The following is a 24254-nucleotide window of genomic DNA, read 5'->3' as shown; positions in this document are numbered from 1 at the left end:
CTCTACAAGAAGCTACCCTGCTTCTATCACCAATGAATGCATCAGAAAACTCAATGGTATTTCTCAAGAAGAAGCCCTTAAACCACGCAATAATACCAGCAATTCTGACAGGACTCCCCTAGTCCTAACATACCATCCCATGACTAAACAAGTGGCTCAAATTACTATCAAGAACTTCGACATATTAGCTTCCGACCCATCCACTGAGACTATCTTTAAATCACCACCAATCTGTGCGTATCGTCGCGATAACAGCATCAGGGACACTCTTGTTCATTCTAATTTACGCACTTCACTTGATACCAAAGGATCTACTGTTTGCTGTAAAAGACCACGCTGTAAGACTTGCGCCCACGTCAAATCCATGGAATTAATCAACGGACCTTCTGGAAACCATATTATTACAGATCAATTTTCATGCATATCTGTCAACTTGGTGTATGCCATTTTATGCACTAAATGTGATGTCATCTACATTGGTGAAACTAAGCGTCGTATGGCAGACAGATTCACGGAACACCTCAGGTCTATAAGACTGAGACAACCTGGCCTCCCTGTAGCGGAACAATAGTCCGGATGAAATCAAAATAACTGTTATCACTTTATGCCACGGATCCGATCACGTCAGGAAAAACACCGAGGAACGCATTATCCATCGTCTCGGTACTTTAGCTCCTCGTGGACTTAATGTTTCCTTTAAATCATTTAAACTATAATTATTATTTGATATTATGCTTGTTTTTATGCTTTACTTGTTATCTCTGAGACCGTGGATTTATTATGTACATTTGCGTTTTTTTTATATATACTTCTATTTTTATCCATTATATACGATCATTCCCATTTATTATTTTTATATTTTACACTTATTTATGTCATTTATTACAATCCCGGTTGTTATCATCTTGGTTTATATTTTTATTTTTGGCGCCATATTTTATAGCACCTCTCCACTCTGATTAGTTGGCTTTTTTCACTACGCCCTTAAGGTATTGTTTAGCTTGTATATCAACGCTTTCCCATGATGCTGCATACTACGTCCGTATTCTATTTATTTATTTATTCTCGTATTCATATTTATCTGTACGTATACCTGATGAAGGGCGATGCCCGAAAACGTTCGTGTACTCAATAAATTATATTTTGGCAATACTAGACACCTCTCCTGACAGCAATTTGACCTCTGAAAGGTCATTGTTTGTCAAAAAACAAGGGCCTAAGACGACTGAAAAGCGGAGTTTCCTTCTTTCGTTCTGCCGGGTAAAACCAAATTACTTTAGGTTGTAGACTAACCTACACGTACCAACGTCCGCATGTGTCAATGCTCGAGTATTACTATTCAGCGTTTTTACTATATTTCTAGGTTTCCTATACGTTTAATCGGCCCATGTCTCAGCCACAATATTTTGAGGCCAATATTATTTACGAACCCAGTTAAACTTATTTACTAGCCTATTATCAGCGTGCTAATTATTACATTTTGGCGACGCTTGTTGTAGACTGGCATACACGGTACCAACGCTCGTTTTTACTATGTTTCTACATCAGCTCGTCAGTGTTCTAATATGGACAATGGGTCGTGTCTTATATTATTTGTTATATTTTTATTATTCATTATTTTCACTTGACTCGCATAAATAATTTTGTTCGAAGAACATTTATATGCAGTTGTACTTCACAGCACTTCACTTGCAATTTGAGAGGTCAAAAGTTCGAATCTCGTCAGAGTCTACTTTTTTATATACATTGAGAGCTTTACTACACGATGTACCATCATGTCCTAATGGTTATGAAGCTCGCATTGACAGCGAGAGGTCGCAGGTTCGAATCCCGTCAGAGGAATTTTATTACACAATTTATATTCGTTGAGAGCTATGCTACACGATGTACCATCATGTCTTTATTCGAACACTGCATTTATCCTTCTTTGATTGATGATTATAGCTTAACAGTATATATATATATATGATAAAAATATGTTTTGTTGCCTAAGCCCAACCACACCTAATTTCAGGGTTTAGTGCCAACCATCGCCGTTTCCGTCTGTTTATCCAAGGAAAAGAAGATTAAAATTCTAGCTAGAATTTTTACACTCGAATATTACACAGTATCAGTGCTTTCTAAAGGGTTACTCAATATCGACGTGCATTAGTGGATTTTAAATAGCGGTTAATGGTGAAATTGATGTAGGGCGACGTTTTCTCGGCAATTGTTAATTATAGGCCTCGTCTTCATTCCCTCCCGCGGCTGAGATTTGGAAAGAATAGGCCTTTACTAATCGACATCTGTTCACGAAAGCACGAGTACTAATGTGACAACGAAATAGAGTTTTAGAACCTTCTTGAATGAACCTTCTGCTGGCTTATTTTATCTATCATTATTTATTTAAGTATATTATTATTATAAGATTCAAAATCAGTTATTGGCAAAGGCAGTAACAAAACAGAATTATAATGAGCATTTGCTACACACCTCATACTGGAATGTAGAAAAAGGTGGGTGTCACATCTGGTCACGTGTCGTTTGTTATGCCTGTGTGAAAACCTGCTTCGTACTTGCTTGAAAATTTAAGGTCATACAGGTCATACAGGTCCCCCTCTACTTAAAGACCACCTCCAATTAAGAAAGCATACTCCAAGTATTGAAATGCACGTGTTGGGATTCAATATTTCGACATTAATTTAATATCATCATCAAGCTTGGTTTATACAGTAGTTCAGGTGATTTAATGCCAGTTAAATACACTCCATGACACAGATTGATGTTACAGTGGCCTTATTCATTTTTTTATAGTACAAATTCACAACATTTACAGCCCACTCTTTATTTTGCAAAATTAGTCTCGAAAAGAAGTCGTCTCGAAAAAAAGCCCATCTCGATAAGAAGTCCATCCAAAGTTCGCAAAAAAAAAAAATCCAAAGTTCCAAAAAAAAAAAAAAAAAAAAAAGCCTAGGGCTTCAATTCGAGGTTTTACGGTAGGGCCTATGTCTATTATCTTTATTATTCTAATTAGAGACCAAAGCTGATAAAGAGCATGGAAACGCCCTTCCCAAAAGTGGTCTTACATAGAGGGAGTCTAGTAATTGAAACTCAAAACTTATAAAACCTAATACATTTTGATAATAACAAAACGATCTAAAAGTAGCCTAACTATTAATTCTATAAAAAAAAAATCATACTGTTGTCATAGTACGTACAGTGTATAAGAAACCATGGTAGACACAATTGAAGGGCAATAATAAATCGCATGGGGTCTATGACTTGCTAATTAGAGGGATCTAAATCGACTAATCAGTCAGATATTATTCATTATTGGATAAAATTCTAAATCTATTAATTCTAACCATGATGAGTTAAATCGCCATGAGCTTGGTCTGTGTAAACTACTGTAATTATTTTTATAAACACATACATATATAGTATAGTAAAATATTTATTGTTATTCATTCAATATAAAAAATAATCAATTTACATATTATAAAAACAAAAATGAAATCATTTCAAAAGAAAAAAGCTAAACAATAGGACATAATGGATAACAGAGGATAACTCTTTAAGCTGGTAGGCTTCTTTCAGAAGGGGTCCCCAACAAAAACTAGATACTATATTTTTAAAAAATAATATAATTAAGCATTAAACAAAACATTTAAGTATATAACAATTCAATGTACACAATTTTATATTGAAAATACATGGAAATAATATTAAGTATATTTATTGATATTATGGCGTTCTAAACAACGACATTTTCACAAAGCATCAAGTCTGTATACGCATACTGCTACTAAATATTAACATCAACAATCTAAATACCTAATGAAATTATTCGAAGATCACTAACATTATTATTGTTGCGAAAAGACAGATATGAATCCACTAAAAATTGTATTTAGCATAATAATTAATATAGAAACGCATAAGAATATTATATGCACAAACATAATATTAAGAATATTGAATTAATGATAGTCCTAATAATTATATTGTTACGCTTCACTGATCTTCAGCGTAAATGATGCTTGACGTAACTGTATATATTACATCGTATATTTGTACACACTTTGAAATGTCATCTGGTTAATAACCTCATATGTGTTAATTTATAATGATTTATTTATACAAATTTAAACAAAGGCAATATGTATCAAATAACATAAGTATAATGTTAATAACGGTAATATTAATGAAAAGTAGAGAATTATTTCTGGTTGATAAGGGTAGTAAAATATTAATAGTAATGATTCTGATGATACAGTTGATAAGGAGTTGAATAAATTATAATAGACCTATCTTTTAATACATAAATGATATATAACAAAACTATATTATTACAATAGATTGGAATAGGGTGTAAACAAGATAATCAGTAACAAACATCTTGAAAGGTTATTCAAACGTTTTGATAATAGAATGACGGACAAAAACAGCAGAAACAAACGAATCTAAAAGTATAGAAACAATTCATCAAATCAACGAATAAGGGAAACAAATAGACTGTCATAATACTGTAGGTTGAAATCTCTTGATTTGTGTTCACGTTGACGTACGTTACCGTTTAACTACAGGCTTCCCCCGGAGAGAAATTAGTTGGGGCTTCCATTAAATACAGGCTTTCCCGGCTGTCCCAAAGGTGATATTATTGGGGTTTATATATATATACACATATATTTCTGTTCTAAAAATGTCATCGTTTATCGTTATTGAAATTAGGCCTAATGAATAGGCTAATGAACACTATGTAGGCCTACTACTTATCTGTGGGTTAGTAGAATAAGTTCAAAATTTCGAGCGGTACTTGGTAAAGACAACTTGATTTCTTGCTCCGAGCAAGGTATCTATTTGGAAGAAGTGTTTATAAGCCTACCCAATAGTGATATTAAAGAGGCTGAACCAGGCCATACCTCTGACTTTAAATTGACAAAGATAGAAAAATGTTAAATATAAACACAATGTGTACACAATAGGCCTTTTTAAAATGTGCAATTTAAAAATAAGCTTAGGCCTAATGAATGTATGATGTAAATAATCTGTTAATTAGTAATAAAAATAACGTAAAATATAAAAGAAAAAAGGAAGAATAGGAAAGAAACTCGGAGCGGCTGAAATATTTTCCGAAAATAAACGATAATAATCAATATGTCATTATCGTTTTACGTAGGGACTATTTGTAGCAAAATTGTTAATCGCGCTGTTGCACAACAAAATACAGCATTTCTTTTTGTGTACTTGCAGTTGCACTTCCTTTTTCACTATCCATTTTCCTCATAAGATCACGATATTGGATATGTGAAGAGAAAATTTAAAAAATGGCAGCGGTGGGATTCGAACCCACGCCATCGAAATGACTGGTGCCTTAAACCAGCGCCTTAGACCGCTCGGCCACGCTACCTCATGTTCTACGCCTCTGAACTTGTCTAGATCGATATTAACATAAATATGAAAGTTTTCACGCCCGCTTAATTAGTTTGCTTTAACATCCGCTATGGGTTTCAATCCTCCAGAAACAGGTTATAAATAGACACCTAAACAAAAGATAATTAAACTTCCATCTATCGATTCAACTGTTTTATATGAGGAGTAAGCTAGGACTTCTGGATCTAATGAACCTCTACAATCGTTTATTATTATTATCAATATATTAATGTATTTTCTCCATGGCATGACACTTCTACATTGCTTTTGACACTTGCTTATAAATAAATTAACAACGAATTGAATATCAATTAATTAATATTCGTTAGCTAGTTACATTAACAATTAATGAAACGTTTCCAAGCTACAGGTAACTAAGTAAACAGAAATACGAAAATAAGAGAGATCATACGTGTTCAATTTTATCATTATTTTGGTCTTTATAATGATTATTATTAATTGATTATTACTATCTTGTTTATTTTTTATTATCGGTTATTATTTTTTATTATCGGTTATTGTTATTATTATTATTATTATTATTATTATTATTATTATTATTATTATTATTATCATCATCATCATCTTCGTTATCATCATCATAACCATCTTTATACTGTGTAATTTATACAGTATTGATGCTATTATTGTTATTATTAGTTTTATCATTATTAAGTCTGTTAAGCGTAATAATGTCTTAATATTATATTAGACTTACAAGATACCATTATTTATCTATTATTATATATTTATTTATTTGAACCGTATTTAATGGGGTCACACGTTCTGCAATATATAGTTTCATTTACAACGATTTTGTAGCGATGTGTATATATTATAGCTTTTTAATCTTTGAATATTGTTATATAATAATTTCTACTTTTAAACAGTTTCGTATCTTTGTTTGTTGTTGGCTTTGAGGAGAGCCCCTCGATGGCAAATCTTCTTGTACTTGGGAAATCCTGCCAAATGCCGACTGGGCTTCAAATCGAGGTTTTACGTTATGATATGATATATGATATGATACGATCATTTGATATGATATGCCTATGCTATGGGACTTGTTATCCTAAAATGTATGCATTTAATGTCTCGGCTTCTTAGCATCAGTCAACAAGCGTTGTATAAAAGTTGATTACTGTACTACAGCCTTTGCAACAATAATGGTTACAAATCCACAAGGTCAATCAAGAACATTAATGTCAAGTAGGCCTAATAAATATGTAAATACTTGAAACATTGCTGATATAGCGTAATTCGTAGGCCAAATATGGCATCGATAAATATGTGATCTCATAATTTATAGCCAAGAAATGCATCAAATTTTACAATATTGGCATAATTTGCGATCGTTTGCTGTGTTTCTTAAGTCGTGTCGATGTGTGTAGCGGAGGCCTGACCAAGGAGTTGATGAAACCGCCAAGAGAGCAGGCAACACATCGATATTAATTTATAATCGCAATCATTCGTTGGAATATTATAGGCCTTGGAGTTTTTCAATATCAAACTGACAAATTAGCATTGTTTACAATGTGAACTTGCTATATAATTACTCCGTTTTGGAAAACATGTCTGTCTGTGAATAATCATAAGCTAGAGAACGAAAATACAATTAGGCCTACTTATGTAGGAGGAGATATGCAAAATGTAGAGCCTCGGTTGTAGGATACCGCTGCCAAATAATACTGATTATCATCAGACATACTTATTGGTAATAGGCCCTACCGCCTATGCTTTAATATTGAGTAACCCATGTAAAGTTACTGGTTACAGTTTACATAGACCATATAATACAAATACGTATACATATTACATAGGCATTGGGCCCACAATTTGTTGTTATGGTATAGGATGGTGTATAACGGATGCTTTCGATGACTGTAGAAGTGGCTATAATGCTTTCTATCTGTGTCAAATCATCCGGTATTCAAGTTATATAATTATAAATATATTGTATTTACCACAGGCCACCTATTTCTAAACCTAACGAACATAATCACACTTTAAAATCTATGTCAGGCTCATCATGAGTATAATATACACAAAACGATGACGTCAATAACATTGAGCCTAACCTCTCTGAGATAAACGGTGAGGAATGTGTAAAATATATATAAAAATATTTACCTATACAGTACATGATTGCGAATACACGGTACGGTATTGATTCACGAAATTAACGAAGAAATAAACGAACGGCGCATGTAAGGCCACTGGAGTAGGCTATCATGTTTTTATCCACCTATGTAACATTGTCCTATGATCGAAAGAGATCGAAAAAAGGGGAAAATTAAACATACCTTGTTTATTAAGCAACCAATATGTAGACAAAATGTTGTGGCGGTTGTGATTCTATCAAAACGACTGGATGGGTTAGGCTTGTCTCGATCTGATGATCAGTATATCCGGAAAGGTGTGTTTTCCGATGCTTCAGATAAAAAACTAAAATAAAAATTAAACCCTTTTAGTGACACTCCTTAAAATGCTACTATTTCATTACAAAACGGGATAAATAATGCTTTACACTCACCAAATATTGAAGTAAAACGAAGATTGAAGTATGGCCCACGGCTGCATCAATGCCTGTAAAATCGCAAAGCACTGTACCACTCTGTAGCAAATGTTAGAATGAAAATTTTAGTATTTTCGAAGGTTTGAATATATCAGTTGCTTTAGTGTCTTCCTGGGCCTCATTTGTGGCTGAATATGGCCGGTGTGAACGCAACTAAGATGACGTTGCAACTGTGCGACATCATGATCTCGAATTGGATGTTCACTTTCCAAGTCCGTGTAGTTTGTATACATTCGTCGTATTCTTACGGTAATATATTTTAATGGTGATTGGCTTCATATCCCAAGAGAGATCGTCTTATGTTCAATTTAACCAGCAAGATGTCATTAGTGCTAGAACAATAAGATGATTGGACGAGTGTTTTCCTCACTGCGCATGTCAATAACTTGAACCATCTGTGAACATTGGATTTTTGCATTGTTCCACTTGAACGGACGATGAGGAATCACATCGGAAACAAAGACAACTTAACGTTACTTTAAAGATCAGATTAACATAGTAAAAAAGTAATTACTACGTATGTTACGGGATTATGAATATCTGCAAGGGTTAAATAGTTAAACGATTTGTCACTGTGTTCTGAATGCTATTCAGCAGAAGGATGCTCTCTCCGGCCACAATGTGATCATAAATTGATCATTTTTCGATAATGTTCAAATTAAGCGTTTTATTTCTAAACTAGTAAATAGAATTCCAAATACTCTACAATTGATGCATTATCATTTGTGATGCTTTAAAATGACTCACTGAATAACTGGACCTTTTCTGTCACACATCGTATGGGATTTTTCCTCCCTTGTTTTTGTAGTGAAAAATTATTCATTTAGGATTCATAAAATAGATACTGTACATTCTACACTTTGTAGAAAAAATTTTCGCAAACAGTTTTACTATTTTTTATTTATCATCATTCATTCCAGGTAGGCCCCCTTTATATATTTTGATGTTTTTTTATTCATTTTATTATTTTTTATACTAGTAAATTGCTAGAAATATTGTTCTGTCTGTTCTTATACGATATCCCATAATCTATACAACTTTAATGATTAAAATACATTCGGACAACTGTCTGGGCAAACGAAATCAAAGAACAGAAGATTACTGAAGATCTGAAAGGAATAAAAGATGAAAGATTGGGGATCGTCGTGTTCGAACACCATACGCAACTAATTTAGCATCTCTTTGTTTTCTTTTTTTTTTATTGCGTGAAACATGATGTTTCCTTTAAATTGTAACAAGTTTGTCTTGGCCTTTGTCTCGTATCATATCTATTACATACATCTGCCCAGGTATTTTCAAGAGGCTCGGTCATTTCTTAGATTGTTTGTAATCAGGCAAAGTGCGAGATTGTGATTGGCAATCTGTCGGGGTATTTTCGGTTGGTAATTCGATCGATGCCAATCAGGACTAACCTTGTCGTGTTTACCGTTTTACAACCCACAGTTGGCAACAGATTACTTCCAACTTTTTTTTTGCTATTTTAGGTGCAACCATTAATAGGGAGCTTTCTATTTGTGCGACGACGCGACGCTAGAACGGAATCACTCATGCGTGACCGTCCTACCTGGGTCCATACGTTCTCTGCATACGTAGATTTGGCCAAATTGCGTTTCAGAATCTAATCGATGAGGTGACCTTAACGTTCTCGCATGCGCAGATGACTTGTGATGTCATTACGTTCTTCGTCCTACCGTCGTTGTGCAATCGAAATCTCCCTACTGATACAATTAGACGGCATCCTGATGTAATACTGTAATATAAGACCCGATACACATCAGTTCTCGACCTCTTGTCAAAGTACGCGCACGCATTCATCCTTCTAAGGATGTTGACATTTAAACATGCTGACAGTACATGCTGTGACTGTAATGCAATGTATCTTATTTTCATAATACGGTACAAGCGCGTTTACTTACTGAACGTGGGCCCATAATGTTGATGCGGGAATGACGCAAACTTGAGAATGCAACACATTATAATCTGCCCACACTAAACAAATAGCCCATATTTACGAACATAATTATATTATATTACATTCATATATGGGTTATCACAAATGTCACAAAACTGTCTACACAAACAACTTCAATATGCCTACTGAAAAATTATTAGATTTGTTAAGTGGAGTGGGCCGGTTTTTGCTTGGGTGTTTAAAGCAAATCCAGCAAATACTAGCATTTGCATCATATTTTTTTTTTAAAACCTGTTTCATGTCAGAAAACAAACTCTACTGGAAAGCGTCTCTAGGCCTAATGAGTTTGTGTAAAGCATAGAACGTAGGAGGCAATTTTATTCTGAAATAATCGGGATCATCATCCTCATAAGCCCCTTTCCGCCCGCGCGCGCAAAAAAAGGGTTCGCGTTGCTCAAACTCTAGAAAATATTGCCAAGGTGTTTAATTAATGTAGGCCTATGTAGCTTTTAAAAAATCTTAAATCGAAAGACACAGCAAAATACAGTAATGTTCGGGATGATTCAGTTCGATAAACTTAATGATATTAAAACTATCACGAGTTGAACGATGCGCCCCAGGAGATCGATCGCGTTGCTTGTGTCACCATAGCAACATAAACTTGGAAATTGATATTATCAGTGCATGGTCGGCGGTAGTCTGACGATGATGGATTGACAGATTTAGTTGCTGGCTCATATTTCCAAGCGGTTTGTAGCACAAACTGAAATTAATTTTGTTACTAATAATAAGACTAACGATTCGTAGAGTCTCGCTTAAATGAAGCATATACGGTAGCGCGGCCGAGCGTTTTAAGGCGCTTGTTTAAGGCACCGGTCATTTCAATGACGTGGGTTCGAATCTCACCGCTGCCAGTCTTTATTTTTGCAATCTTTACAATGACAGTAAACTTAAATGTATAACTTAATAATAAAACCAATGTTGCATGCTAATTAAATCTGACGTAATAAATACATAAATTTTACATAGATAAAATGTAGTGTTTCTAGTCAAATTTAAATAAATACAATAGGAATTATAAAATTAAGTCTAATTAGGTTGAAGTACTGTTAAAATAGTATTAAATAGCAGCAGTTATATCTAGTTAAATAGTAGCAGTTATATAAGTAATACTATTAGACAAATAATAGCAGCAGCAATAATATATGTAGAGGTAGTAGTTAAATATCAGCAATTAAATAAGTACTGGGTTATATAGTATACATTATTTGGTAGCATACAGTAAATAGCACCAGCTATATAATTACTAGTCCGCTAGTAGCAGTATATGTAAATACTAGCTAAACAGTAGCATTTATTTAATGTATTTAGTATTTATTCAAATTTTACAATCATCAGTAAATAGCAAGACCTCTTTATTCAACATTTTAATATTCTATAAATTACTGCCCTTAGGTCTTATGTTAATGCTATAATTGTAATCTTGTTCTTGTTCTGAATCTGATAGAATAGGACATTAAAAATTAATTTGTACAAGTACTAGTTAAAATAGTATCAGTTAAATAATGTCCATGTCAAGTAGTAACGGTCTAAACATTATGATGGGTGTTTTAAATGTACTGTTGTAAAATCTAGGAAAACTTTAATTTTGATAAAACACTGATTAATAATTCAATACTATAGTGGACCTGGACTGACACAAGCCTGGGAGGATGATCCAATCAATTTTTATTCCGTCCAGGCAGCTTCTGGCTGGGTGTGTGTTACATTAACAGTCTGAAAGAATGATTTGCTTGTCATCCTCCCAGGTAGCTTTCTGGGGCGGCGCTAGCAGGGGGCCCAGTGGACCTCTAGACCACCCCCACGGACCTCTGGACCCCGCTTGACCCCTGCAAGGGAAATGTTAGCAAAGGTCGTCAGGGAAAAATCAAATCCTGAGCGCCGAAAGTACAATTCAAACATGACTAAAAGGGACTAGATGTATGACTAGTAGCTCCTGAATACAAAACATTTAATACAATCTTTCCAGGCAGTTCCTGTTTATGATAGATATACTGAGCAGCACTAAACCCAAAAGCTGCCTGAAGGGATGACATGATCATCCTCCCAAGTGGGTAGTAATAATGAGAAGCAAGGTGTCAATCCAGTTCACTGGTAAAACGTGATCAAATATGACATAATTGCATGTGCATACATAAAGCGAAAACAGCCTGGAAGACTATAAATATAAATCTCCGAGTCTCGACATTACTTTTCCATTAGAAGACACCCAAAACTAAGCAAATTTAAAAAAGTGTAATTCCTGATTTTAATGTAGAATACTTTACTGATATGGAAGTACCTCCAACATTATGTTGACCACAGGCCTCGAGCAGCTGTGGCACCAGAAATTTGCTGACAAGGGGTCCGAGCCATGGGGCCAACAAGGCCTCGGTCGGCGGGTCAGAATAAAAATTCCCTTTTTGGGTTCACCAGGTGAGTTTCTATGGCTTAGTATGGTCTTAAAAGGTGCTTTTAAACCACAATATTAGGAATTAATAACATTAATTGGAGAGGCAAATTATTATTTTTTATATTTTTGATCCGACGGCCTAGTCATGCGTCAGACGATAGGGATCTAGGCCTGTCCTACGGAGGGGAAATGTCCCCTTCTCTCGCTGGTGCCACCACTGCCTCGCTGGAATGCTACTGATAGGTCAAATGCGTAAAAGTTACAGTAATAGTAACAAAATATTCAAGTACTATATTCTAGATTCTATAAGTAAATACACATTTACAGACTGAAATTCTACAATTTAAACTCACGATAATTTATAAATCCTATTTTAATGTAATTTACAATTATGGAATTAATAAAGATTTCTTGTAACGTACAAAAATATATAAACTGATATACACAGTGCATTGCAGATGATATAAATATCATTTAAATACATTTCTCAGTGCAAAATTATGCAATTTAAGAAAATAATATAACTCTACCTATCAGAACTCTTTCACCAAAAGTAACAGAATGTGCTATCTAAGAACGTTATAATGGAACCCCAAAATATTGCAAATTTGTTTAAAACGACACATGTTATCCAGGAATGAATTAAGGAATGGAACTAAACATGTACTAGGGATTACCTCTGGTTTTTTTACACATTTATTTGTTCTTTGGTGAAAGAGTCCGCGTGATGTCATTGTGTTTTCTTGGTCGAGTAGTTCTCAATATCTTCAATAGTGTCTGGTAATGCCTGATTCAATGTTTCCGGGAGCAGAAGAGAAGATATCCCAGCGGTTAAGGAAAGTAATCCAAACACTTGGAACATCACGTATTTACCCTTTAATAACAAGCATTCATAATACAAAATAATTTATTATTTTAATAGTTGATGCATACAGGATATGGGTAATTTCAAAGATTTATGAATATGTGATGATGATGATGATGATGATGATGATGATGATGATGATGATGATGATGATGAAAGTAATTTGAGCACTTGGAACATTGTGTTTTTTTTACCCTTTAATTATAATCATTTATAATATAAAATAATTTATTATTTAAATAGTGGATGCATACTTTGGGATATTCATGATTATATTATGATGATGATGATGATGGAGATAATATTAATAATAATAATAATAATAATAATAATAATAATAATAATAATAACAACAATAATAATAGCAACAACAGGAACAATAAAAACAACAATAATATCATCTTATAAGACACAGTATCAATCTCAGAGAGCCTTTTGAGTTGTATATTATATAACTTTAAAACAAACTGAAACCAACTGGGAAAAAACCCCCCCAAAAATGCAAAACTCTCAGGGGTGTTCCGTTCATCATTACTCTATTGCATTCCAAATCTCTTTATGATGCTTGATGGAGAATGGAGTTTTTTTTTTTGGTAGAAGAATCCTAAAAACGTTGCTTAGGTTGAAGCCAGAATCCTGTCTAATAATTATAAATCTATCTTTGGTAATGGTAGTACGTGCGTTGTATTGTATGCATATCATGTTAATTAACATCTCGACAAGATTTGATTGACAGATAAACCGACTAATAAGCAAGCATCATTTAGTCACGTGATCAAAAACTTTTTCTTGGACATTTAATTTCCTTAGACAGCTGGGAGCGAAAAACAGAGGCTTTTACCACAAATTCCCCACCATGTTCCATGAAATAGATTAACACTATGAATATAAACTTCAACCTTCTTTCTTAAAGAAGGTTGATAGCAAAGAAAATGTTCGCCAACTCGGTAAGTCTAGCCGCCATTGTCTAAGGTTTTCATGACTTTGTGGGCGGAGCTTCGCGTCCTCGTCGACATGTCAATTGTATATATCATATATATACAATAATTTTTTTAATATTGATTTTTTTTCTTTTAGTTATGAAGTAATCACAAGTAAACGTCAACCTGACATCAACACAGTGGATTCTGTCTCTTCCCTACAACATTAGATGCGAATATTTCGATATTTATCTTTTTTGTTAATGAGATGTGTGTGGTCACTGACTTCTGAAACGTAACCTAAACTTATACTTTCATTCTGGCATTCTCCGAGGAAAGTACACATCATTACGGTCAAAACAGCAATAAATTAAAACGACAATTAACCAAATTAGCAAAATCATCCTTTAAAACGGCAACTGAGTCAACGCCTACCAAAACAAAAGCATGCTATTCAATTCATGTTTGTTTCATATGAGAAATTTTAGTCAGCAAAAGAGATAATAATGCTAATTTTGATAGGCCTAGGGCCAAAGAATTTAATGAGAATTAGTTGGTTCATAAAACTCTAGACCAAGGTCAAGGATCACACCTTCTAGATAAAAAAAAAAATATACAATAAAATAATTACAATAATATAAATGATCTATTATTCAAGATTTTAATATTGAAAAATATCAAAATATGTGAACATTTGGTCATATTGGTCACTTTGCACTAAAACAAAGATAAGTAATTATATTAACATTAAATTATTTAAGGCTAACAGTTTGGAGCCTAGTAGTGATTTTAGAAGGATACATCAAAATATTGTACTTACGTATGGTGCCACGGAAGGGGCAAGAGCGCCCCCTATCCTGGCTGACATGGTACACAGAGCAAGTGCACTACTCCTGAAAGGAGAAACAGTGATTATTGTTGGTGCATAATAACACTCATATTGATAACGAAGATTATGATGATGATGATGATGATGATGATGATGATGAAGATGATGGATATGAGGAAAATGATGATGATGATGATAATGATGATTCTGAATATGGTAATGATGATGATGATGATACTGCTGCTGCGGATGATGATGAAAATGATGGTAGTGAATATGATGATGATGAAAATTATGGTAGTGAATATGATAATGATGAAAATTATGATGATGATGAAGACTATGTCAAATTACCTTGCTGATGTTGGTGCCAACTCGCTTGAATAAATGTAAACAACATTAAAAGACGCTGACACACCAATTTTACCTATGAGAGCTAAGGCAGTCTGTAGCATTTCAGCATTGCTACCTACAAGTAACACACAATCAATAGAGTTTAATATTTAGAAAATATAATATAATATATATATATATATATATATTTACATATACACATATAAATATACATATATACATATATGCATATACACATATACATACATATAATAATTTTATCAATAACAACAATAATAAAAGAATATTAATATAATATTACATAATGCAATCTTCAGTTCTGACTGCCCATGGATCTCGGCCATTCTTTTATTTGTTCAACTATGTTCACCCCATGCCTTAGTTTACGACTGGGACTCTCGATTTTTATCATTCAATTCATTGAAGTGTATTCTATTATTATTTAGAATATTATTTATAAATACATTGTACTCCATTTTCGTTTCTTGCATACAATAATCATCAAATCAATACTACTAAACTAAAGGCCATTAAAAATATTTAATATGCATGTGAATAGAACTGAATGAACAGTTATTTTTTTACAAGGTATTGTTATGTAAATCATTAGAATAATTTATATGAACCACAAAGGAAAATACCGCAAATTATTACAATTAAAATAGAAGAAAATTAGAGGGAGGCATGCCAGATGTACAGTGAATACTGGTGAATATTGACATTGAAAAACGGCAAAATACTTATGAGGAAAGATTGTATCACTTCCTTCAGTGAAAATGTAATGCTATCAAATAATTAAAAATATTATTCTGTAAGTATTTAGGTCAACATCATAAATTAAATTACTTTTTGTTTAAAGAGCAATGAGCTAAGATAACTAAATGGCAGTTTTAATGTATCCCTTGGTATCAATCTGCAATTTCTATTCAATTCACACAATAAAATATGGAAGTTGTAGAAGCTGAATTTAAATGAAATAGCTGGAATTTGTATTAAAATATAATTAACATTAATATAGTTATTGCATAAAGGCAATAATTTCAAGCATTATTTGCTTCAATAATTAAACTCCAGATGTTTGACATTTGACCTCAGTCCATATGTACAGTATGTAGGGGAGAGCGGCCTGAATGGATTATGTTTGGGGAGGGTGTTAGCTTGATAATTTTAGAAATACTGTTATATAATACTCGCTCACCTGCATTATCTGGAATGAAAAGAAGCAGCATACAAGCTAATCCACCTAATATTGTGCATCCGCTTAACATTATACGACGACCAATTCTGAAAATTTTACCAAGAAAAAGTCATAACACAGAATATATATGTATATTTATACTATTAATTTTTGGGATTGAAAATCATTCAGCACAAAGGTATGCACTCTGTGCTAATTTTGGAAGGCAAATGTCTTGTATTCTGAAAATGGTTCCCCATACCATTGCAATAAAAAAGTGATACTAAGAATCTACTGTCTACAGATACTTAAAGTAAGTATCTCTAATGTTAATTGTGACCCAAGCTCACAAACAGGCTGTAAACTCGTCCTCAAGCCAAAAAGATTTTGTTATAATGGCATAGAACATATAATTTACTTTAAAATGACAGTTAAATGAACTCAATCGGGTGTCTGGAAGCAAAGTTATGACTGTTTGAATGATTGTCATCTTCTCAACTTTCTTAAATCAAGTTTTGAGAAAAATGCTTTTATTTTTTGCAATTTCCTATTCATTTTCACTAACTCCCATTTGAAAATGGCAAAATTTTGCCTTTTACAGTTTTAATTTTAAACTCAAACTTCAGGAATAGTAAGGTTAATAATTATACTTTATTTATTACACAAAAACCCAATTCAGACGAAATTCATATTTTATGGCATGTTCTGGCTATTGAGGCTTGTTTCTCAATACAGTGCTGTGCGAGTTTACAGCCTGTTTGTAAGCTTGGGTCACAATTATCTCTAATGTATATCACGCTGATGAAGTCCAAGAGTCGACAAAATATTTGTGTTAAATAAATTATGTTCTAAAAATATGGCAACTTGACTTTTGTTTTATTGTCATCGCCTTCACATTATATATATTATATATTATATATATATATATTAGGAATAATGTTTTTAAGCTTTAATTTAAAAGGAAAAAACTATATAATAATAATGATAATAATTACAATATTATTGATTAATAAATGATTAAAATTCAGAATAACATTATAAAGTTGTGATATACAACTTACACATCAAGAAGGAGAATACAAGCCACATATGCAGGAAGCTCAGCGAGGCCTGACAGTGCTACACTGACATAGGCATTACTACCAATGTCACCAGCTCCCATAGTCAAGCCTAGGTACACCATGCTACACCCAAACCTTCAAAATATCAAAAGAAATACATTACCCAATAATTTAATAAAATAACTTTTGATTAATTTAGTACAGAAATTGAACTCTCACTAGAATGCCTATAGCATTTGTGAAAAAATCAGTAAAGGTAAAAATGTGGTATTTCTCAAATAAGGCAACAACAATAACAAGTTCTCGTAATCTCAAAAGCTCCGATGAGGGTAGTATAATTGAGGCAGTAGAGCTAAAAAAAATCTATCAATCAACTATTAATCAATCAGTCAAGTGTTTTTAGAGCTCCTCATGAGGGCAGTATTATAGAGGCAGTAGATCTAAAAAAGATCTATCAATCAATCAACTATTAATCAATCAGCCGAGTGATTTTAGACCTCCTCATGAGGGCAGTATAATGGATGCAGTAGAGCTAAAAAAGATTATTAATCAACTATTAATCAATCAGCCTAATGAGGGCAGTATAATAGAGGCAGTAGAGCTAAAGAAAATCTAATAATCAATCAGCCGAGTGTTTCTAGAGCTCCACATGAGGGCAGTATAATAGAGGCAGTAGAGCAAATTAAGATCTATTAATCTATCAACTATTAATCAATCAGCCTCATGAGGGCAGTATAATAGAGGCAGTAGAGCCAGAAACGATCTATTAATCAATCCTAGAGCTCCTCATCGGAGCTAAAAAGATATCCTAATAAAGACAAATGACTGTGCAATACAATGACATCTGTCTACAGTATGTACAAGAAACTCACCAGGTAAAAATCTGCACCAGCATCCTCTGCCGTATATTGGGCGTCCTAAAAAAATCCAAGTAGCTGACGGACTTAGCTTTATCTTGGTGTTCTTTCTTCTTTTCCTTGGGTGGCCTTGCGAGTGCAATCTCCTTCCTAAGAACTTCTTTCTTGTTCCGTAAAGCCATCTTGAAAAGCAGCGCTTCTGCTTGGTTTAACTTGCCCTTGGAAGCCAACCACCGTGGCGACTCGGGTAGAACCCTAAAAGAGTAAACAGTAATAACGAAACAACAAGAAAAATGCGGAACTAAATCCTAGAATGCCAAAGTAAATCCCTATTTATTCCAATAAAAACCTAGAGGTCAATTTTAGTATTTTAAATCACTTAGTGGAACTAACTTGCTGTCATGGGGGGGGGGGGAGTTGTTTGCAACTCAGCCTATGCAACCATAATTATTATTCAATAAAATAAAATTTATAATAATAACAAAAACAGTAACACCAAAAATAATAATACAGTAAAAATAATAATAATAACAGTACTATTAATAATAACATTAATAATAAGGATAATATTAACATTAATATTAACACATTGATGTCACTCTGTTGTAAGATCCAAAAAGTAATATTTAAAGAAGTAAAGGATCTAAATGTCCTTCTTGGGATTTAGAGGGTTATCCCTGATATTACATGATTTTGTTCTTTTTTATTCATTTGTTATGTATGGTATCGCAATTAATCAAATCAGACTTGTTAAAAAAAGATTTGTTAGTGAGTGAAGATGTTCCATGATGTACATATTTCCGGGAGCATAAAACATACCAAAATACCGGGAGATAGAAGAGGAAGGGGATTCCAGTGATGAAGGTCAGATTCCGCCAATCACGTACGTAATACGCAACACCTGCACAACCCTAACAAGAAACAAAAATTTGTTTGTTTATCCATTTGTATTTAATATTAATGAAAATAATTCAGTATATTTTAATCAGAGATGATATTTTCCGTCAAATTCCCAATTGATTAACAGTGCATTTAAAAACTAGAGCAGTCACTCCATAGAGTGTATACCTACATCCTGTGCCTGAATACCAACAATAAGCAGGCCGTGTTTTATGGGTGAAACTGCAGCATACCCTTAAAGAAAATAATGGAATCGCCCATCGTATTCAGCTACCTGATGATGACATAATTAATGTTGAAATATTGAATCCCGACACGATGTAGTGCATTTCGATACTTGGAGTATGTATTATACTATCTTATCTAAGATTAATCAGCGGACCTTTCGGTATTCAGGTACATTATTTTCTTGAGTGCTGCCTAAATACAAGGGGCAATTGCATTATTTTCTCTCTTTCAGCTTGCCTTCATTTAAATCCTTAAGCCTCAGGCCCATAGAAAATAATATTACCATATAAAACCTTCTCTTTTTTAAATGCAACATATGAAAGTTTAGCCAGTTTGACTTAAGCATGTTCATTTGTTAACAAATCATAAAACTTATATAATGTGGGATTTCTCCAATAATATTTATTCAACAAAGATTCCCTATGTGTCTTGTAAGCAGGGCAGACAAGACAAAAGTGGAACTTATCTTCTGGTTCTTGCTGATCACACACGACATAGTCAATATCCTCATTGGCGGAGGTACATATATATTCAAAAAGACAATTAGTGGGCACACTTACTGAAATTCCTAGTGCAAATACTACTTGTACTAGAGTCCCTGCAAACACTCTGTATGAGGCACCAATGTTTTCTGTTGAATACACAAAAATAACCAATCCTGTTCCACCTACTGCAGCACCATTAATAAACCTAAAGCAAAAGAAGACCAGTTATGATTGGTGGATAAATTAATGGGGCTTGACTAAAATTATAAACTATGAAATCATGTAAAATATCAAGCAATTTTACATGAAATATCTTTTTTTTTAAATAATAAAAATAATTATGCACCAAATGTAGTTTTAAAACTTACTGTATTAACAAATAATACAGCATTTAAAATCTTTGAATGAGCAAATCTCTATATAAATTTAAAGTACTGTATTCAAGTTAGATTTTTGTTTTTCTAGTAAATACACAGCATTTGCTAGCACCTAAACAAGGAAAAGGAGTAATTGGATTATGAATATTAAAACTAATCTGGTGCCACCAATCTCTGTTACTTCATTACCAATCTGGAATAACAACCAATTATTCAAATTAGATATAGATTTCCTAATCAATAATTAAATTAACATATTTTTATAAACAATTATAATTTCATGATTATCGATACTCACTTGAGAAATGCAAACTGTAGATAAGATTGGGTGAAACCACTTAGGATGGAGGTAAGAACTAAGAGGATAACACCAGCCATCAGCGTTTTCTTCCTTCCAATAGCATCTGATTTTGGGCCCCATATTAGACCACCAAATAACACCCCTATCATATAAATGGACTGAACCAAACTGGTTTTGTAGCTTTCACCACATATAAGTTTAAACTAGAAAAGTGAGAAAACATAAAATAAAAAATGTAATATCCTTTATTTTTATTCTTTAATAAATAAAGAATTTATTTTAAAAATCGAAACGAAGGATCATGCCAGTGTGGGGGGGTGGGAGAGCCTTATGGTAAAATTTAGGCACATCCTATGCTATAATGTCCTGCGACCAAAAAATTGAAGTTGAAAATGAAAGTGTAATTAGGTTACCAACATTGCCAAAATTTCAATATGCTGTTAATTTTTTACTGTTTAATATTGGTAGGTGTGTACAGCACTAATTTTTCCTATATAAAGTTATCCATGACACGTGCTACTCACCTGGGTTAGTAAAAAAACATAATTGTGATCTGTAATAGCTGATGATGACCTATAAGGCAATATCACACATTGAGCTTTGTTCAATATGGCATTGTTCTTTTTAAGTGCAGGTGATTTGGCATTTAGTTTTTAATATATAAAGCAATAAAACTGGAATTATAATATCAGTACTATTACGACACAAACAGTATAATTAATAGTTTTTTTTTTAAGTAGATATCCAGACAATTATTCATTAAATAACGGTCTTGCCACACTTAATTGGTTCTTTGATGCCACTATTTTTAATAATATTTATATACCATATACCAGATGATGATTTATTGAATTACCTGTATAATATATAAATTATTCTGAGGCAGATGTATGATACTGTATTGCTGTTTTATTTATTATTTCGCCATGAAATTCATAAGATATACAGCAAATTAATTGGCTTTATAGGATCAGTATTGGTACAACACCAAAATAATATACAGTAGTTTATAGTAAGTTACATCTGTTGTATTTGAAATTTTTTAAAAATCATCCATTAAAAAATGGGGAATCCACATTATACTGATTAGTTGTACAAGGTGCAATCCATGCGCTGCAGATAATATCTTTTTAATGTTCTGACCCTAACCCATTAGAGAAGATATTAGACCTCAGCTACATACCCGCAGTAACTGAATCAACCCTAATCCTCACACTCGTATACCGTAAAATCTCGAATTTAATGCCCTGGGAATTTCTATTTTTTGCGAGCTTTGGATGGGCTTCTTTTCGAGATGGTCTTCTTTTCAAGGCTACTTTTGCGAAGTAAAGAAGGGGCTTCATTTCAAAATGAATGCGAAAATTGAGAATGCCTAAAAAAATCCCTGTTCCAATGAAAATTTCATGGTCATTTTTAGTATTTTAACTCACTTAGTGGAACTAATCTGGCATCATGACAGGTGCGTCCACACTCCCCCCACCCAATGCCCATACACTGTGTGACACTTTCAAACCATTCAGATCAGTTTATACCTCAGACACTATGGATGTAAATTCATCTCCAAACTGAATATCTTCACACAGGCCTTCCAGGTGGCAAACCTCATCACCGTGGGCCTTGTACGGTTTGGTGCAGTAGAATGACGGTTCCTTGGCTATGAAAGCTAGGTTAACTTGCTGGAACGCTAGCAGGAAATTCATGGATGTAACCAGAATAAAAGTGACGATTTGAGCGAGTCCAAGCTCTCCAACTTTGGACAGTGCTGTGTCGAAATCCATTTGGTATTGGTTTTAAATTCTGGAATTACCAAAAAAAAAAATTGCTTATTTGGTTATCAATAAAAGAAAATTAATTCCAGTTTTACTACTCCTACGATGATACAGGTACTCTGCATAGTCCAAAGGTTTGGATGTTCCGCAGAGGTCTTATGTAGAGTTACACCTGCCAACTCTCACGCATAATGCGGGAGTCCACGCTTGAGCATGCACGTTTTACATCTCGCACTTATGTTGTACTATCACACTCATCATAAAAATGGTATTAAAGATGAAATGTATAGGTGGACTATACCCTAAAATTCATAAAAATATAGTGAATTTTTCATTAATATATGAATACAGTATCAAGCCATATAAATTTCTTTTACACATGCTCACGCATGATCATCCGCTGACTACGCTTTTTACATCTCGCACCTACGTTGTATTATCACACGCATCATAAAAATGTTAAAGATAAAATGTATACGATTGTACCCTAAAATTCATTAAAAAATAGTGAATTCATAATTAAAATGTGAACAGTAACAGGAGATTTCCTTTTAAAGAAGCTTTACCGGTCCAAGACTTTAATCCACAGCAATTCGACTGTATTGTATTTGTTTAATGGTATGCGAAGAATGATCAATTTTAGACACCCACAGCAATAAGATGTAGCTCTATTTTGCAAAGTAGCAAGAGACTGAAGCTCTCTCATCATTTGGGTGACACTGTCGTTGCAATCACAACAGTGGAGAACAAATCTTGCAGCACGACATTAGACAGCAGCTTCAATTTTGTATTTCTGTGTTTTGCCATGTGGTTCTTCCAGACTGTTATTGAACAGTTTATTAAGACAATGGCTTGGCTGTGTATATGTCAATCATGGTCAATGACAGCCAAGTGTCTTCAACATCATGACAGCTAGTAAGTTATTAGGTATAAATAATTGAAAATATAAAAATCAATTTATCAAATTCTGCAAGCAACATTAAAGAAAAATTATTCCAGATTCTATGGGGTTTGCCAAAATGAACAAAAAAGATAAATCTTGACATGATCATCAAATGATGAATAAAAAGGTGATACAAAGTTTTTGTATTATTTTATTAACATTATTTTATACTTCAACATTGATCAGGCTTAGGCTTTAGTATGGAAGGTATAATCTTATCTAAGCCCTAGCTGTGTAGACTATGCAACGGTTTGTCTTCTGATTCATCTCAGTCAACAGAGAAGGAAGGAGGACTACAGAGGAAGCAGCGCCAGACAGGGCATGACATTGGCCTAGCCTGCATACTGCTGACCGGGGCATTCACTCCAACCAACTTGCTCACTCTAAAAGTACTAGAAACTTGATCTTAAATGTAGGCCTAAATAAAGTTACAATAAAATTCGATTGTTTAGTTGAATTTGACAAACATTCTGTCAATAGAAATAGGCCTGTTGTTAACAGTTCAAGAAAGAAACATTACCTTAACCTATAGTCCAGAGTATGTTACGTTTTCCCTTGGCACAGTATGTTGTCCTGGCGGCGGTGGTGGTGGTATAGTAGGCAACATAGGACTAGGGAACAGTGAACCCAAACAACATGCTTCAAAACTATACGACTTGTAGTAGATCTGAAAGAATACGTGGCCGGCATAATCCATTATATAATGGGTGAATTATAATAAACCATGATAATATTATTAGATATACAGCATAATATAACATTAACTATACATTTTAAACAAAACAAACTATATATTGATACAATTAAAAACAATACGAAATGCTTTTATAATAATTATTC

The 24254-nt window shown here is 33.4% G+C and overlaps 1 protein-coding gene and 1 non-coding gene across 2 annotated transcripts; both read right to left on the bottom strand.

Annotated features, from left to right (window-relative positions):
• Positions 1 to 5307: 5307 nt before the first annotated feature.
• Positions 5308 to 5389, bottom strand: Trnal-aag. Its single transcript has one exon. It is a non-coding gene; the product is annotated as a tRNA-Leu (tRNA).
• A 5401-nt stretch (positions 5390 to 10790) lies between these two features.
• LOC117118789 (solute carrier family 22 member 15-like) lies at positions 10791 to 24091 on the bottom strand. The gene is made up of 11 exons (XM_033263491.1): positions 23935 to 24091; positions 22235 to 22499; positions 20700 to 20905; positions 20100 to 20229; positions 19231 to 19322; positions 18427 to 18666; positions 17555 to 17689; positions 16515 to 16600; positions 15317 to 15431; positions 14954 to 15026; positions 10791 to 13222 (listed from the first exon to the last, which is right to left on the bottom strand). The coding sequence occupies exons 2-11, from the start codon at positions 22478 to 22480 to the stop codon at positions 13079 to 13081; spliced, it is 1467 nt and encodes a 488-aa protein (XP_033119382.1). The 5' UTR covers positions 22481 to 22499; positions 23935 to 24091; the 3' UTR covers positions 10791 to 13078.
• Between the last annotated feature and the right edge of the window lie 163 nt (positions 24092 to 24254).

Source organism: Anneissia japonica, unplaced genomic scaffold, assembly GCF_011630105.1.
Source record: "Anneissia japonica isolate Jap-2015-1 unplaced genomic scaffold, ASM1163010v1 scaffold7370_len818893_cov191, whole genome shotgun sequence".
In the NCBI taxonomy this organism is placed as follows: domain Eukaryota; kingdom Metazoa; phylum Echinodermata; class Crinoidea; order Comatulida; family Comatulidae; genus Anneissia; species Anneissia japonica.
The sequence above is the reverse complement of the archived record's forward strand: the minus strand, read 5'-3'. Positions and strand labels throughout refer to the sequence as shown.

Bases quoted from the DNA above. Each gene is read 5' to 3' on its own strand.
- LOC117118789 (XM_033263491.1), bottom strand. From the start codon at position 22,480: ATGGATTTCGACACAGCACTGTCCAAAGTTGGAGAGCTTGGACTCGCT. The intron at 19,323-20,099 runs GTAAGTGTGCCC...GTTTCTTGTTAG, and splicing joins TATTTGCACTAGGAATTTCA to GGTTGTGCAGGTGTTGCGTA. The intron at 15,027-15,316 runs GTAATTTGACAT...TTCTCCTTTCAG, and splicing joins TTGGCACCAACATCAGCAAG to GAGTAGTGCACTTGCTCTGT.